This window comes from Tenrec ecaudatus, chromosome 16 (genome assembly GCF_050624435.1).
Source record: "Tenrec ecaudatus isolate mTenEca1 chromosome 16, mTenEca1.hap1, whole genome shotgun sequence".
In the NCBI taxonomy this organism is placed as follows: Eukaryota; Metazoa; Chordata; class Mammalia; order Afrosoricida; family Tenrecidae; genus Tenrec; species Tenrec ecaudatus.
The window spans coordinates 14,819,975-14,837,762 of NC_134545.1; the positions used below are offsets into that span (position 1 = coordinate 14,819,975).

A 17,788-nucleotide genomic window follows, 5' to 3' on the forward strand; every position below is an offset into this window, starting at 1 on the left:
GGCACCAAGCCTGCAGAGAAGTGAGAATATTTCCCTGGGGGTAGGTTGGGATACATCTTGGGACCAGGTGGGCAGAAGGTAGCCAGCGGACAGACCAGAGACTGGAGCCTGTGGCTGCCCTGTCCTCTCCCGGCCTTCCTGTGCCCCTAGTCCTGTCCTGGTCCTCAGTGTCTCCCGCAGACAGGCCCAGGGTTATGTCTTTTTCTGCCCCAGCCCCTCCTCAGAGGTCGCCACTATAACTGGCTCTCATTAAACCCTTTGAATGGAATGTGATTACTCTGGACTGTCCAAGGCTGGTTTTAGCTGCAAAGCACTGTCCCCAGGCTGCCGGCGACAGTTTGAGGCCACCCCGTTCCAGCCACCCGGGGAGTGGCCACTCAGGGATGCAGCCTGGTTTCCTGTGAACCTACAGGGACTCGAACTTGGGAGGGGTTCTCGCTGCTGTTCCTGGAGACCCACAGACTGTGCTCACTCGGAATACAGAAGCTCCTTTGTGTCCTACCAACCATTGTTCCCTGTTCTCCGTGAGAACAGCACGTCAAGGACGGGCATCGCTGTAATAATGGCAGTGGAGGACGTGTGGTGCGCCTGGCCGGCAGCCGCCCAGGTGCCAGGCTCAGCCGGGCCTAGAAGGCTCCCAGCCCCACTTGGCTGCTGCCCCTCTTGCACTCAGAGGGGCCAAGCAGCTTGCCCACGATCCCACAGCGCTCGCTCCAGAGCCACCTTCTTAAGAGCCCGGAGCGTTCGTGCCACGTTGGGTGGTAACCACAGGGTCGGGGCTGAGCCTGCCAGTCTGCCAGAGAGGGACAGGACTTTCTGCGCCCATAAAGATGGAGGCGCCATCCGGTCCTGTAGGGTTGCCATGCATCAGAATCGCCTGGGGGAGGGGGCTGTGAGGTTGTTGCGTCTGGGCCGTGTCAGTGCCCCCCAACCCTATGTCTGTCAGCGTGTTGTGCCACGGGGATTGCGTGTTGTTATGATGCTGGAAGGCATGTCGCAGGAGTTTCCTGGACAAGCCAGGGCTGGGTGGTGGATGGTTTCCGGGAAAGCCAACCGACCCAGACAGACTAGGAAGAAAGGCTGGTGGTCTGCCGCTAAGACATAGCCCCCGGCAGCCCTGAGGCTGGCTCACAGCAGAATGTTCTGGAAAGGCCAGAGATGGCACCGTGTGAAGTAGAGGGAGCCCCCTGGTGAGGTGGGGGGCCACGGTTGTCACATCGGGGGACTGGTACCTTGCGGCTGACATGGGGCGGCTGTTGTACATGTGGGCCGTCCGTCTACTCTCTGTGGGGGCAGGTGTGGGATGGCTGACACAGGCCCTGGAGAAGGACATCTCTCTTGAAAAGTGGGGGGGCCCTTGACAGGGTGGGTGACCATAGCTGTAGCAGTGGGCTCGGGCATGGGAGCAGTGTTAGGGGCAGGGCTTTGCTTGACTGTAGGGTGGGTTGCTGGTGGGTTGGCAGCATCCCGATGGCCCCCAGCCACAGCAGCAGTGTGTGGTGGACTCTCGGTCGAGGAAAAAGTGAACAGCGTGCTGGTCGCAGCAGAGGTCGGGAGACGGCGGGGGATGCCTGGACCCACCTCTCGGGGCTGCCTTCCCATCTTGCTGAGTGGTGGGTTGGGCACGCAGATGAGTGTCCCCGGGGGCCCTGGCACCAGGATGGCATCTCCGTGGCTGTGCCAGGCGTCCCGCCGGCTCCTCTCTCTCGGCCGGGCGGCTCCCCCGCCTCACCAGCTGAGCGCGCATGTGTTGTAAAGCTCTGAGCGGGCCGTTTCGGCTCAGGGTCCAGATGCAGTTTTATATCTGCGTGGAAAAGACAGGCAGCAGCTCTGCTGGCAGCCAGGCAGAGTTTTTAAATTAAAAGTTTAGGGGAAAAAAAATAAATGGATGGAGAAAGTTTGCTGCACCTGGCCCCCCTGGGGCAGTGCGGAGGATGAAGCACGCCTGCCTGCGTGTCTGCTGGTTACAAGCTCCACACCGCCGACGCCCTCCCCTGGTGCCAGCATTGAAGGCGCGCAGTGAGGCCCGTTGGACAGAGGAGGAGACAGAGGCTCAGAGTGGGGCCCGCAACTGGCCAAGCTCCGGAAGTCCCCGTGTGATGCCCCCTTCCCAGCACAGAGCATCCAGGGGCCTCACTGCTGCCAGGCCAGGTGAGGCCGCCTCAGGCCGCCTATGCTCCACACACTCTCCAGGGCCTGCTTTCTTCTCAGGTGCCCCTGGGGGCTGGGCTGGAGGCCCCAGCCTTGTAGTTGGCAGCGGAGTGTGTTAGCCGTCTGTGTCCCGCGGGGCCTCCTGCTGGTGGTGGTCTTGGGCTGACCCACGGTGACCCTGTGACAGAGGAGAAGCCCCCATGGGTTTTCTAGGCTCTCCAGGAGCTGTGTCGGAGCCTCCAAACCTGCGGTTTGTGACCAGGTGCTTAACCACTGTGCCACCTGGACACTCCAACCCCTGCGGAGGGCCTGCCCTCTCCCCAGGGAGTCCCCCCTCTGCGAGTGGACTGCAGGCGTGGAGCCTGCAGCAGCAGCAGGAAACCTGTATGCACGTACTGCAGCCCTGTCGAACCTCAGGCCGGAGGGCTGGTGAGGTTCCTATCACCCAGGTGGTTTAACTGGCACTAAGTCATGAGAAGCACCCCAAACTTGGGCAAGGTGGCCCCAGATCCCAGCTCCCTAAGCTCTGTGACATCCATGCCCCACGGGAGCATTTCTACTGGAGCCCAGACTCCACTGACAAGAACCCTCTAGCACAGGCAAGTCCCCGAGACAGAGACTAGACTAGGGGGTCACCTGGGGCTGGGTCCACAGAGGCCTCCGGGGCTGGTGGGTTGCCATCCAGCAGACTGGGACTGGGCAGCCCCAGCCTCATGGGGCAGCCCCACGCAGCGAGACAAGAACTTTGCCCCGCTGCGTCTGTAACAGCTATTGGTTGCAACCTGTGTTGCCAGACCTTTCTTCCAAGGCACCCAGAACGGATTCCACACCCCACCCTTTCTGTGAGCAGCCAGGGCGCGTTCACCCTTGGTTTGCATCCCCAGGGATTCTGACAAAGGGATGGGGCTTTCTGGGAGGGGCTGGCATGTTGGAGATCCAGCGCTAACCCCCTCTCTGGGTGGGTGCTGAAGAGCATGAGTGGTATGCCGTAATGAATGTTTGAATTCACCCTCTTGGCGGTTGAGAAGTCTATTGAAAATAAAGCTTATGGAGCGGGCAGGACCAGGCGGGGTCAGTGACCCTAGAGCTGGAATGACCATTGCTAAGCTCCTGAGGGGAGGGAATGGGAATAGTGGTGCTGGAGGCCGGGGTGGGCGTGGTGTGGGGGTGGGGGTCCCGGAGAGACGGGCAGAAGCAGCAGGGAGGAGGGACAACTTTGTAGTGGTCATCACATGGCCTGACTGCCCCACACAGCCACTGATAGTGGGCCGATGCCCACCTTGGCCCAGGCTCGGCCCAGCCCCTCCCAGGAACAGACCAGCCACGCCCAGCAGCACCCTGGGCCTCACCAGAGATGTGTTAGCCGTCGGTGTCCTCGCCAGAGGCAGGGCGGGCAGCTGAGTTACCTGTGTCCAGTTGTAGCTAACACTTGTTCCTTTCTTGTCCCCGCAGAGAGCCTTCCAGGCCCTCTGCCACAGCACCCATCTGTACGGCCGGAGGCTGGTGCTGGAGTGGGCAGACTCCGAGGTGACCGTGCAGGCACTGCGACGCAGGACGGCGGAGCACTTCCACGGTGAGCATCTGCCGCGGGCGGGGGCGTCCGCGGGCGGGGGGCAGCTCCACGTGTGGGAACCAGCCTGCTCTGCCATGGCCAGGAGCTTAAAAAGGCGAGCCATGCTCCCGGGGCTACACAGTCCCAGAGTTTGCTGGGAGGCTGCCTCTCTCCCCCACAGGCCCGCACCCCACCTCTGGAGGCGGGGTGGCATGAGAAAGATAGGCAATGCAGAGCACGTGAGGGTGAGACGTGTGTCTCAGGGGGTGGGGTGTGGAAGGGGGGGCGTCCATGGTCTGGGTCAGCAGACAAGACAGGCACGCCGCCCTCGGCCCTGGCTGGAGCACTGGGCAACCCTCCACGATAGTGTCCCCTCCATAGCTCCCCACCCTGAGCGCGCTCCCTGGGTTTCTGAAATGGGGTCCGCCTGGCTCACCTGCAAGGCCCCACTCAGTGACATCTACAGCCGGTGAGCCCTGCCCGCTCCCACCTCCTCTGTCGTCTGTTTTCTTTTCTGTCTGGGTGCCCGCCGGACATGCTGCCCTGCGTCGCCTCCTCTGCCCACAGTCGTGCCATCTGGGTCGGGTGCCTGGCGGGCATGGCGCCAGGTGTGTGTCAGACCCTGGAACAGGACAAGCCAAGGCAGCCCAGGGCCAGGGCCAGGCGCCAGTCCAGCTCCCAGCTCAATAAGTCCCCGAGTCATGGCACACGGGGAACAGGCCCGTCCCATCGCCAGGCTGACTGCACTCATCAGCCAAGGTTTATACAAGGGCCTCGTGGGATGGTTTGGAGGTACAGGCCCAGCAAGCCTGACCATCTGAGGGAGGGGGCCTCCGATAAATGGAGGACCATAGGAAGCACTGGACCTTCCTGGGGGTGGAGTGGGGGGCGCTGGGGGCCAGCCCCAGCCGCAGACAGTACTGCTCCCTGATTTGCACCTTCTTGTACATCTTCCTGTTAGCCCCCGAGGGGACAAGATGGGTGTGCTTAGCCCCACTAGACAGGGGAGGGAAGTGAGGCTGACCATAGGTGGGGCTGGTGACGCAGTGGTCCTGGGGCCATCGTGGGCACTGTGGCCCCACCCAGTTGCTACAGGTGAAGGAGCAAAGGCAGACCCTTGCCCTCCGGTGATGGCACACGGCGGGTCTGACACAGAGCAGCTGCTTTGAAAAGTCAGCTCCCCAGCCCACCCCTGTGTTAGTCATCCGACCTGGCTAGGACACAGGTGCCCACGGGCCACCCCAGCTGGCCTCCTGCCTGACTCCTGGGCCATCTCCCGCCAGTGTGCCACTGCCCAGCCCATTGGTGTTCAAGACTGCATTGTCCTGCACTGCTGGGCCCATGGGCTGCGTGCCCAGCTCCCTCCCCCACTCTGACCTGGGCCCTGGACGCTGCCAGCACAGCACTCAGGTCACGGTGGGGGCCGAGTCAACAAAGGGCTCCTGCAGAATGGAAATGGGGCGCAGCATGGAGCCTCAGAGCTGCCCTGTAGGGCAGGCAGGCAGCGGCAGAGGAGCAGAGCCCTGGCACTGGCCAGGACCTTGTGGACTGGCAATCTGCACTGCTGTCCCTGAGCGCCAGTGGCCACTCCCCTGATGCTCTCCTCCAATCAAGCCCCTGTCCTGGGCAGTTCGGAGAGGATTGGGTCACTCTGCAAGTGCCAGGCAGACCCTGTGGTGCTGCTGTGGATGTGGGCCCGCACAGGGCAGGCCTGCTGTCTTCCCACAAGCAGAATGCCAGGCCTTCCTGGTGCTGCCCAACAGGGTGGGTGCAAGCACCCACTTTCTGTTCTTAGGCACAAACCAGGTCCAGTGCTGTCAAGTCGGTTCTGACTCGAGCTGCCCCCATGGGTGCCACGGCTCTGGGTCTTGAAGGAATCAGAAAACCCCACGGTTCTCCCAGGGACCACAGATGGTATAAACTACTGACCAGTGGGCCACCAGGCTCCCAAGCCGACAGCACCCGGCATTCTCAGGCAGTCAATCTCCCACCCAGTCGCTAGACTGGCCCAACCCTGCTCAGCTTCTGAGATCAGACCAGGTCAGATGCCTTCTGGGAAATATGGTTTTTAGCTGAGCATAAGCCCCACCCAGGCTTCTAACCCAGTGAAGTGGGTTCCCACCGAGGACCTTCCGTGTGTGCACAGTAGGACTGCACTCTGTCTGGGTCTCCCAGTGGGGTCATCGGGCAGTGGAAGGCCAAGCCTTTCTTCTGCAGCACCTTCAGGTGCACAGCGACCTCCGGCCTTTCTGGCTGGTGGTTGGGCTCTCAGCAGCTTGCACTGCACAGGGCCCCCTGCCTGGTACAGCAGGAGCTTATTGGCTGTGTCAGCTACCATGGCGGTGCTGCTCAGTGAAGGGAATCACTGCCAGTGTGCTCCTTGCCCCTCGTCTAGCTTCCCTTGTGGGAGGGCCCCCACCCCACCCAGCAGCTCAGAAATGCAAGCTCACTGCCACGGAGTCGGTGCCAACTTAAAGTGGCCCGTTAGGACAGGGCAAAGCTGCCCCCGTGGGTCTCTGAGACTGAAACCCTGGGGCAGCAGCTGCTGGTTTCGAACTGCTGACCTTACAGTTAGCAGCCCCAGGCACCACCACCCGCTGCACCACCAGGGCTCCTGGTAACAGCCTCAGAGGTGCTGCCCGAGTGGGCAAACACCATGGCCTAGGACAAGGCAGACGGCCCTCTGCCCCTGCCCGCCTGCCCGCCTGCCCTTAGGTCAGAATCGGAATTCCCATTTCGCACTCGCCTTCGGGCACAGATGAAGTGCCATTCTTTGGCGCCATGCTCGTGGGAAGGTGAAAAGAGAGCCAGGTAGGGAGGCCGCGATAAGCCCGCCTCCGGCTGTGCCCCTGTCTTCCGGGATGTGTTGCAAAGCAGCAGGGTCGAGGCACGGAGACGCTAGCGGGCGCCGGCAGGCCTTGGTCCCCTCGCGCGCGAGGCCCGGATAAGATAATGGCACTGCAGAGACTCGGCCGCACAGCCCTGCGTCTGGCAGCGCTCACAGCCGGGAGGCCGAGCAAGCCGGCTTTTATTTGGCCGGAAGCGCGGCGCTGCTTCCCGGTGTTGTCTTACTCCAGCTGGGGAGGACTGATGGGCTGTGGTTAGCGGCTGCACCTTTCGCCTCCGGAGCTGGGAGCGCGGACATGACCGGCATGGTAAGTGGCTGGTAGCGCTGGCTCCTGCTCAGGCCCAGCTGCCGCCAACAGGCTCTGCTCGGGCACAGAGGTGTGGCTCACTTAACCACCTGCCTCTGGGCAGTGCCAGGAGGGAACCCATGGCAGGACACATCTTCCCTGCACCCCCGCCCCCACCTTCGGGTCTCAAGGCCTGACAGCAGTATGAACTGGCCAGCCAGACCCTGGACCTTCTGCCCCCAGCACCCCACCTGCCACCAGGTCTGTCTTGTGCAGCCATTGCCTGGCATGTGGCTGGTGCCCCACTCCTGTAGCAGGCAGCCTCGGATTCTAAGGTCCCCACCCCCACGCTAGTTCTTCTCTCTCCCTGGGAAGGAGGCCCTCTGCCTGCTGTGTTTCTCACCCGTTCTACGTGCTCGTTCACCAACCTCCCTGAGCTTATCAAGCTGCCTTCTGGGGACATAAGTTCCCAGACTTACTGCGCCCACGGCTCCCTTTTCGTGGGGGGAGAAAAAAATAGACTCAACACCTCCCTGGGAACCAGCAGCTTCTATACCTGTCATCCAGGACAGTGTAGGGTGAAATCTGCTCTTAGAGCCCCTCCCTCTATCATCCCAGCATCCCCCAGGGGGAAGTATTGCCTACTGTCCTACCCAGCAGGGGGTGAGGCCACCACCACATCCAGGGGAGAAGGGATAGCCCCCATGCACTTAGGACACCACCTTGAATCACAACCACGGGGACTGTGTAAGCATAAACCATATGTTCATATTCTTCAGTCTCTTGAAAGGGGGCAGCAGGCCTAAGTTCAGAAACCTCCACTCTAGGCCGAGGAGTGGGGGAGGGAGGGGTGGCACACCCACCTACCTGACCACTCTCCATAAGAAGGGCTGGCAGGCCAGGCAGTTGGCCCTATACTCTGAGAAGCACAGGTGTAGTGGTGGCAGGTATTATGAAGGGGCAGCTTCAATCATGGGGGCCTAGAAAGTCTGGGAGCATGCCAGGCAGAGGGACCCATGGGTGCAAAGGCCCTGGGGCTGGAGGAACAGGTCCAGGGTGCAGAGATGCTGGCAGAGACCCAATGTGTTGCTTTGTGTGGGGTGGGAACCCTGTGCCAAGGGAGCACCTTGGAGACTGAAAGGAAGGCATGCCTTATGGGTCCACCCTGAAGCTTGGGGGGCCCTGCACTTTTGAAGGGAAGAGGGGGTGGTCTTGGCCAGGGATCTGGGACCAGCCAGGTCCTTGTGGAGAAGACAGACGCCCCAAGCTCCCGCACATCTGCATGGTGCTCAGAGCCACCCAGAGGCTGGCAGCGCCCTATTGCACCCAGCTCAAGACCCTAGGGAAGAGCAGGTGGGGGCAGGGCCCTCCCCATGCCCCTCCCCCCACCATGGGGACAGCAAGCCCCCGTATATATGCGAGTGCAGGGCTCAGGGCAAAGTCAGGGCTGAGAGAGAAATTTGAAAGTCATCAGCATACAGATGATATTTAAAGCCTGCCATAGCCCCCCCACACACACCTCCCTTGCTCTTCCTTCACTTAATCGTCCCCTGGACAGCACATTTCCCTAGCTCAGGGCCCCAGAGAGCCCGTGATCCCCACACCAGCTCCAGTGAAGACGCTGCCTTGATCTTGGCCACGAACACATAATCATCGGGCTTTAAAAGCCACGGTCGGGAAAGTTCCGGCAAGTGTGTGAAGTCAGACTTAATTATTCAAAACATCCTTTGTCAGCCTTCCTCCGGCTTTCTGTAAGCTCCGCTTGCCGCCCCTGTATTCCCCTGCTGGGGCTTCTCAGCCCTCTCCTAGGGCCCTTTGGCGGAGTGGGTTACTCATCAGGCTGCTGATCTTCAAGGTCAATGGTTCAAACCCACCAGCTGCTCTGAGGTGGGCGTAGTGAGGCTGCTGCTCCTGTGGGGTCACGGGTCGAGAGTCAGGCTCAAATAGCATAGCAAGTGCCCTCCCCTGACAGCCTGCCTGCCTGGGGGTCACAGGGAGCCCCGTGGACAGGTAACAACGTGTGGCAGCCCTGGGCCACCCCCACCATCCACAAGGTTTCCACCAGTGATGGCCTTTCTCCCAATGTCATCCTAGCCTGGAAGCTCCGCCAAAAGTGCTCAGCATCCTCCCCCAACACTCAGGCCAGGTCTCCCACAGGGACTGGATAACCTCGCCCCTGAACTGATGGTCGCCCATGGGCAGTGGGGGGGACTGGGCTGGGCTGCTTTCTGCTGCCCTCCACATGGTGAGCGAGTTGCCTGACCCACCAGCCTCTCCTGGGGAGGAAGCAGAGGCTGACTGCTCCCATCCAGACCTGTAGTCTGTCTGGTGGGGTCACTGGAAGTCAGATTGAGTAGAAGGGCTTGCTTCCCTGGTTGCTCGCTGGCTCCCGGTCTCACTCATTCACGGGTGATGGCATCTGGGTGAAATGGGGCGGTCCCAAGAGTGAGGCTTCTCAGATGCCCGGGGCCTCCTACGGAGACAATGTCTGAAGCAGGAGTGGTGTGGGTCCAGCCCCCGCCCGGCCAGGGTGCCCACAGACAGAGGCCATGAGCGGGGCTTAGGCACGCTGGCAACAGAGTCGCCCTGGTCACCCGCCGTCCCTCCCTCCTTCCCCCTGCCCCTCCATCCCCCGCGCCCCTGCCTCGCTGAGTGCTGTTTTGGAAATATTTCCGAGTGCTCTAGCAATATCCTGCACACTCTGGCCCCCTCCCCCGGGAGTGGCTGTCCGTGCAGGGAAGGTACTTGCTCCCAATCCCGCTAAATTGTTATTGACTTGTGTTCTCTGCGTTCCACAAACATTTCACTCGGCCGTCGCCAGTGAGGCTGGGGATCCCTGCTAGGGCTAACGGGAGCGCCAGCTGTGCCGGGCCATTCCTCCCGCTCATCCCCATCGATCACCACATTAGACTGACAGGAGGGGACCCCAGGCCCGACCCGGGATTGGACAAGGGCTCGGGGGCCTGGGGGCCCCAAGCCTGGAAATTGAGGCCAAGAAGACTGGCGGCAGGGGGTGGCCGGCTTCTCTGTGGAACCGCAGGCTGGGTGGGCCATGCTCACGCGTGCCCTTCACCCTCCTGACCTAGGGAGAGGTGTCACATACACGTTTTCCCTCAAGGGCCCCGGTGGCCCCTGTCAGCACGGGGCTATAACCCAGAGGTCAGCAGCTCAAGCCCATGCAGCAGCTCCCTCTGCTCCCAAGACTCGGGCCGCCCACCAGTCACTGTCCACCGGTCGCTCAGAGTTGAGACCCAAGAGCAGTAGCGTGTCCACTAGCTGGCCTGGAGACGCAGCAGTCTGTCGAGCCCGCCCTGCTTGTGGGAAGCACAGGCCTCTGTTTGTCACAGCCCAAGACACTCCGCCATCCCCTCCCAGGCCTTCTGCACTTGGAGCTACCCTGCACTTAGCATTGCTACCCTGAGCCCTGGGGGAGATGGGGGGGGGCAGCACTGCCACCTCCCCTTCTGCCTCCTTCAGGCTGGGCCTGTGCAAGGAAGGGAGAGCCAGGTTGTTCTCTAAACCCAAGGCGGGCAAGTGGGGGTCCACCCCCCTCCTCCCATCCCTGTTTGACTTTCCCTCTGCTGGCACCCAGCCTGCGGCCCACACAGACCCAGCACCTCTAAGTAATGCAGGCGCACGCAGGCTCAGCCCCAGCTCAGCACAGCCCCCACCGCGGCGTAGCCTTAGGATCAGTCCCACTAATCTGGGGCAGCTGCCCAGGCCTCACCCCAGCCCCCACCAAGGGAACCGAGTCCTGAGCACGGCAGTCGGGGCAGCCCAGGCCCTTCGTACAGAACCCCCGGGACAGGTGGGACCCCAGCTCAGGTGTTCCAGATGGTTCTAGGCAGGTGTGTGCAGAACGAAGGCCCTTCGTGAGAAGTCTGATGCCAGTGGTTGGGGGGCTTGGGGGCTGAGGGTGGGCAGTGCTAGGTTCCTGGGGGACAGTTCTCTGCTCACCCCTCCTGGCATGGATGCACCTTGGGGCAGTGAGAACTTGGGTGTGTTGGCTCTGATGTGACCAGGAGGCCCCCCAGAGGGGACTCTGGGTCACAGGCTTTCCCCAGAGCCCGACACCAGTTGTGTCTTCACCAAAAAAGACCAGGGCAGGGCCACACCGTACCCCAGGCAGCCAGGTTTCAGAAAAAAAGACCCTGTCCCCAGCGGCACCCCGAGTCACCCCTGCTGCCCCTCCCCTTACTGCTGTTGGCAGGTGAGCCCCCTGAGTCCCAAGGACAGTTGCACAAAAGAGCCAGGCGCCCCCCTCACCTGTCCCCTCCCCGCCCCCTCAGAGGATCGAAGTCCACAGGGGGGTTGTTGGCTAATTCAGGGGCCAGATCTCCAGGCCTTTCTTTCTGCTCTGGTCTGGACACTCCAGTGGGAATGTTCGGAGCTGAATCCCAGACTCCCATGGAGGGCACAATGCTACAGCAAAGCCACTATGGCCTGACTTTTTTAAAAGCAAAAAAGGAAATATTATTCACACACCCCAGCTTGATGCCCACACGTCTCAACTGTGCAAGCCCAGGCAGAGCAGCCCCATCAGGTGTCCACGGCCAGTGGCCCCCACAGGAGCTGACTCCCAAGGTGTTCGTAGGTTTCAACAGCCAATAGCTGCTGCCCCACCAGGCGCCTTTAGAAAAAAATCATCCAACCCCACCTCCAACGAGTCCATGCGGGCAGTGTAGAGCTGCCCCTGTGGGGGTCTGAGACTGACCTACAGGACAGGGGAGAGCTGCCCCTGTGGGTGTCTAAGACATCATGATCTCCTGAACCAGACACCCCAGGTGGTTTCCAACTGCTGGCCTTGAGGACAGCAGCCAGTGGCGACCCCCTGTGCCGCCAGGCTCTCTCTCATAAGGGCGGTGGGTATATTTACTGCTCTGGACTGTGGTATTCATAGCCAATTCCTCACTGCGGCCACCAGGCACGGAGGACTGGCCCTGGCAGCCCACCTCCCCTCCCTGGGTGTCCCTGCCCCCACTTCTTGGGGTTCCTGCCAGAACACCCCTATTCCAGGCTTGCCTTTCCTTAACATTCTGCCTAGAGAACAAAAACCTCTGAAAGCTCCATCTCTTGCACACACACCCCATCCCTCCGCCCCTCTCTGTGCCCGCCTTGCAGGGAGGGCGCTAGCCCAGCCGGGGAAGAGAGCTCGGCGCGGGCTGGCATCCTGTCAAGGAATTAATTGAAAAATAAAATCATTAGATGGGAACTCCAGAAATGTGAGATGGTGGGTGGGTGGAGGGGCAGGGCGGTGGCTGTCGGGGGCGGCCGAGCTTTGTGCGAGGTTCACCGTCCGGGTACGGGTGTCTGCTGACACTCCCTCCTGTGTATCTGCGGGGAGAAAAGGCGCAGCGTGTCCCGCGTGTTTACATCACACCTATCCTCAGCACCGCTTTGTGCTCGTCTGCTGGAAACCCACTGAGGCTTTGATGTCGGGGAGGGCAGGCTTCTGCAGCTGTTCCCAGCAAGCAGGGTGCTTCCCGTGGGTGGCAGCGGGGCCGGGGAGAACCAGGGGTAGGGTGGAGGGGTAGTGGAGGAGGCTTGGGCCACCGACCCAGGTCTCCAGCATTGAGGTAAGCGAGGTCCCACGAACAGTGATGAGACAGTGACTCACAGCTGCCCTTGAGATGGTCCCATGTTTCTTCCCACTGTACAGAGGGGCAAGCCAAGGCCCAGAGGACTGGCCCAGGGATACTCAGCGGGTCCACAGGAGGGCTGGGCCCCCTGATGGTCTTTCAAGACTGCAGCAACCAGTCGCTAAGCCCACCCCACTAAGAAGTCAGTGGGGATTTCTGAGCCTCTGTGGTCCAGCCTGCAAACTCGAGAAACCAGGTCCCTTTACCTGATGACTGGGGGTCTGCCACCTCCCTCTGGCCATCCGTCACAGGACAGGCAGAGAGTCACAGCAGTAGCGACCAGGAGGCCCTGCCTGGAGCCGGTCACCCAGCAGGCCCTGGGAAGAAAGGCCTGCCTGGGGGATGGACGGGCCAGCCTTTGAAAGCCCTGTGGGCCACAGGCCCTCCTCAACATCCGGGAGATCACACTGGGATCCCCCCCCAGGTGCACGGGCCCCAGTGTGCACCTATCACTGTGCCCTTACAACAGCGATTCCCCACTCAGAGCAGGGATCGTCAGTGCCGAGTAAACCGCTCAAAAGGAGCCGTGGTGGGGAGCGTTGGCGCTTACCCCAAGGTCAGCCATCTGAGCTCACCAGCCCACACAGGGAGTAAAGGCAAGGCGCCCCTGAGACCCACGGGGGCTGCCCTGCCCTTCCCTGGGGCAACTGAGTTTAATCCGCTCCACAGCCAGACCTTCCAAAGACTGGAATCAGGTTTGAGGGCACCTCACCTTCTGACACTGTGAGCACTGTCCGCCGTCCCACCGAGGATCAGAGGCGCCCAGGGCACAGTCGGTCTGCACTCCAGGGACTTCACCGCAGGGGTACCGCTGCTGGTGCCCTTCCTCCATCTGCCCCTAGGGGGGAACCAGAGGAGGCCACCCTGCCCTGCCTGTGGTCAGCATATGGGGGTTACAGACCCTGCTTCTTGCCCCTTCCCTTTCCCAGCTCCCATTTCCTGCCCACAGATTCACTTTCCCCAGGCCATTGTGCAGCACAGGAGCCTGAGAGGATGGGGGCGGGAGGAAGCTGGAACGGAGACTGGTGTAGGAGCCCCCTGGGGATGGGGATGGGGGGTGGTGGCTCCCTTTTCATGATTTACAATAATGGACGCAGCTGCCAGGTCTTGAGCCTCCCAGCGTGCGGACGGCTGGCTACCGCTGCGAGTCTCCCACGCCTCCCCCCTCATCTCCCCACCATTCACTCGTCTGCATTCAGAGCCAGGCTGGGGTAAGGGGGGCGCGGCGTGGCACTATCCCAGCGCCCGAGGATCAGTGGGAAGATGGAAGCAAAGGATAATGGGAACCTGGATCCCCCCAGAAGGGTTCCCAAACGGGGCGTTTGAGCCACGGGAGGTGCAGCTCTGAACGTGGCATGTCTCCACCGTCACCTCCAAAGGCCAGGCCTCGCTGAGAGTGGTCAGAGTGGCAGTGGGATGGACCATCATGGACTGTGGGTGAGTGGTGGGTGTAGCTGCTGCCCCTGGGCCTCAGCCCTGCAAGAGCCCATCCCAACAGCAGCCAGCAGGGCTGAGGAGAGGGGCAGAGAGATGGCGCATAGAAGGGCCTTAGCCAAGCATGTGTGTGCATTTTGCTGCTGGCAGACACTCCCAGGTGCCATGCTCTGCTTATGCCTGCTCCTGTCACAACCCCCCAGAGAACTCAACTCCTCGGAGTGCCTCAAAGCCCAAGTCAAATAGCCCCTCTTCTCGAAAGCCACCGCTAATCTCTCCCTCCAGGCAGGGCCGATCCTCTCCCTCCCCTGGAATTCTGGGGGTCGCATCCGTTCACGCGGCGTCTGTGGGGCGCCTCTCGGGTGCCAGCCACTTACAGTGCGGTGCTGGCCTGCCCACTGCCATGGGGTCCACGCTAGCTCAGAGCGTGCCTGTGGGACAGGGCAGGACTGCCCCCGTGCATTTCAGAGGCCCTCACTCATTACCGGAGTAAAGCCTCATCTTTCTCGTGAAGTGACCGGTGGTTTCGAACTGTCCACCTTGTGGTTAGCAGCCCCAGCACATAACCCACTGCACCACCAGGGCTGTCCCTGTTTCCTATTGTCAGGCTCAGGGCCCCTGTGGGCCAGGTGAAGGTGTGTTCAGTAAGCCTTACCCTTCCCCCAGGTGAGGAGGGCCTGCATGGAGCCCTGGGGTGAGCTTGAGACTGACCACCATGTTGCTCTCTCCCTTCCCCCTCTTCTTGCCCGTTCTTCCTCCCGTGCTTATCTCCTCTCCCATCCTGCCCACCAACCCTCTCGGCTGCTACTCCCCTCTCCCCAGAGCCCCCGAAGAAAAAGCAGTCTGTGGTGTTGGATGAGATCTTGGAGCAGCTGGGAGACAGTGATGACGGCAACGAGTAGCAGGCCCTTCAGCTACGAGCTGGCGACGTGCAGGTACGTGGCTCCAGAGCTCGGGACCAGGGACAGCCACACTGGCTTCAGCACGCCTGCCCTGTGTGGAGGGCTCAGGGTGGGGGAGGAACAGGCCCTTCTGGGTCAAGGTCACTCCTGGTGCTGATGACAGCATCCTGAGCACCCAACACCATGTCCACAGGCTCACGTTCTGCCTGCATGGCGCTGGCAGGGCAGTGAGGTCAGGGTAGGGGTGGGTGCATTGGGTGCCCCTCAGGGTAGCAAACCAGCTTGGTCCCCTCGGGTCCATTGGTCATCCCTCGTCCCAGCAGCCCTGAGCAGTGGGCGGCACGGTCAGGCACAGGGTCACTCATCCACACACAAGCCCCGGCTCAGGTGGCCACTCCCCTCACTTCCTGTCCTCCAGCTGGCTCATTCCTGCCTCGGGGCCTTGGTCCTGGCCAGTCCCTCTGACAGGACACCCTTCCCCCCGCCTCTTTCCTGACTGACATTTACCCCCCCCCCCTTCAGCTGCCAGTCCACGTCCCACCTGCCCACAGATGGACATCAGGCCGCACACTCTGAAGGAGAACCTCGGCCCCCTGCCCCCAGCCTGCCTCAGCGCCCATCCCTGTCAGATGGATGCAGCCCCTGTCGGGAGGAACTTGGGGTTTGGCAGCATCTTGGAAGCGTGTCTACCTTGTGGAACATTCTGGAACTATGACAGGCGTCATCCTTATGACCACTCTGGGCCAAGTTGACTCAGGGACCCACGTGACAAGCACATACGCCCCCAGGAGAGTGGCCACACATGGGCAGACACCACCCAGAAGCACCTGCGTCTCGCTGCTGGGTCCTTTGGCAGTTACTGCCTCCCCCGCATGGCGGGTCACCAGAGGGATTTTGGAATTGGGTGGGGATGTATTTGCAGCCAGGGTGGGACGGACATCAGACACCAGACAACTTGGAGACACGATCCTGAGAGGTTCCAGAAGGCTGCCGGGCATGGCGCTGCGGGCTTGCAGGAGACGGACCCCAGGTCATCAGGCCCACCCTGGCTGCCTGCTTTTGAACCTCGGCTCGGCTCCACCGCCCACTTGTCACCAGCAGCAGGGCCCTTGGGGGGTGCCCCTGAGCCTGTCTCCACGTCTTTAAGATGGGCACAGGACCGCCTACCTCTCGCTGTGCTGTTTTCCGTGGCAGGTGGCGGTGACACGCCCTTGGCAGGTCTTCCCACCCTCTGGGGACCGTGCGCCTGGTTCTCGTCATTGTGATGTGGCCGCGGTGAGGGGCGCTTGTGGGCCGGCCCAGCGAGTGCCTGTGGAAGTCACAGGACCCGCCCTGGACACACAGGCAGGGCTGAGGGTCACTAGGCGGCAGAAAGCCTGTGCCCAGCCCAACTGAGAGGGCCTGCTAGCCTCTGCGGCGGTCAGTGGGCAGTGAGGCCAGCCCTGCCTACCCCAGGGCCACCCCACGTGGCTGACAATGGGCCTTTCTGAAGGGCAGGGTAGCGAAGCCCAGCAGCCCGCCAGTGACAGAGAGAGGGCCTGGCTCCTTGGTCCTTGGGAACGGGCGCTCGCCGACTGCAGCCCCCTGGCAGGCTTGTCCGCAGAGGGTGAAAGAGCAGTCAGTTACCCGCTCAGGAGAAACAGGACGCTTTTCTGCTCCCACAGAGATGCCACCGGCCATTCTCCCTGTTCTGCACTGACTCCATCGCAGTAGGTTTGGTTTGGGTGGTTTGGAATGACAGGGTGTAAGCACCTGGTCTTGGTGGGTGGGGCCCCTCCCCACCCCGTGCCTCGTGCTCACCTGTGGGCCTGCATGTGCCGCACCCCCACCCCCACCCCATGGCCTCCGCCCGTGCCTGGGCCCTGCTCCCCGGCCTGTTTTGTCTTCCGCGGCCCCGCCATCTCTGCGGGGCCCGGGCTGTGCAGCAGCGGCGGTGGCGGGGAAGGGATTAGCGGCAGCCGAGCATGCCGGCTTTGGTGAACAGAGCTGAGTTTGGTCTCAACATCTAATTCAATTTGTTCTGCCGAGATTGAAATATGAAATGGTTACCAGTCAGACGTTCAAAGGCGGCCGGGGGCCGGGGAAGGGAGGGCGAGCGCTGCACAGGCTGAAATTTAAATTTTAATGAAAATCACTTTAACCCTTTGGTGGCACCTGAGGAAATGGGGGGCGCGCACACACACCACACCACACCCCCATCCCAGGGAAAAAGCCTCTTGGTTGTTGGGATCCCACGGCCACATCTCTGACCGAGTGTCGCTGGCCTTGGGCCCTGTCCCTTCAGCAGCATTAATTGGCACGGAGGCCACAGCACAGAGGGCAAGGGGCCAGGCTGCTCTCCAGACCCTGGGCTGTGGGATCCACAGTCCCCACCGGCCAGAGAAAGACCAGGAAGAGGGACGGTCCTGCTCAGCAGATCCTCGGGGGCCACCGTCAGTCAGACTGAGCAGCAGTGGGCTTGGTCGTCCACAGGGAAAGACTGCTGGATCCACAGTGATACCTCCACCTTCATCGCCACAGCCACTGAAATAGGTCCCTCCCCCGGAAGGACTTGGAAAGCTTCGGCAACACCCCCACACACACACACACACACACACCCCAAAGGGTCTGGGTCAGGCCGATGGGGTGCACCGGGGCCGGAGCGCAGCAGGTGGTGTCAGGTACAGCTGCTGCACCCATCCTGACTCCCTGTGTGGCAGCAGGGGCCAGTCCCCAAGTGTGTTCTCCCTGGGACCGCATGGGAGCTGCTGCGTGGGTGTGAACCACCAGCCTTAAACATTTATTACCTAGGCCTTCCCAGGTCTAAGATCTGACCTGCAGCAACCCCGCTGCCTGGCAGGGGGAGACTGCCTCATCTTTCTCCCAAGGAGCAGCTGGTAGGTCTGAACCCCTGGCCTGGTCAGCAACTAGATGCGTGGCCCACTCAGGCTCTTTCAGATCTAAGACAGCAGGCCTTACAGGCTGTGGGGAACGTGG

At 61.6% G+C, this 17,788-nt stretch overlaps 1 protein-coding gene across 2 annotated transcripts in view; it reads left to right on the forward strand.

The window, feature by feature from the left end:
• RBM19 (RNA binding motif protein 19) overlaps window positions 1-17,251 on the forward strand; it is a 73,071-nt gene extending 55,820 nt beyond the window's left edge. For both annotated transcript variants that reach the window (XM_075534082.1, XM_075534083.1), the window contains exons 23-25: window positions 3,604-3,724; window positions 14,733-14,845; window positions 15,335-17,251. In XM_075534082.1, coding sequence (XP_075390197.1) covers window positions 3,604-3,724; window positions 14,733-14,812 — 201 coding nt within the window. In that variant the 3' untranslated portion in view covers window positions 14,813-14,845; window positions 15,335-17,251. The remainder of the gene's footprint in view (window positions 1-3,603; window positions 3,725-14,732; window positions 14,846-15,334) is intronic.
• Window positions 17,252-17,788: the final 537 nt, after the last annotated feature.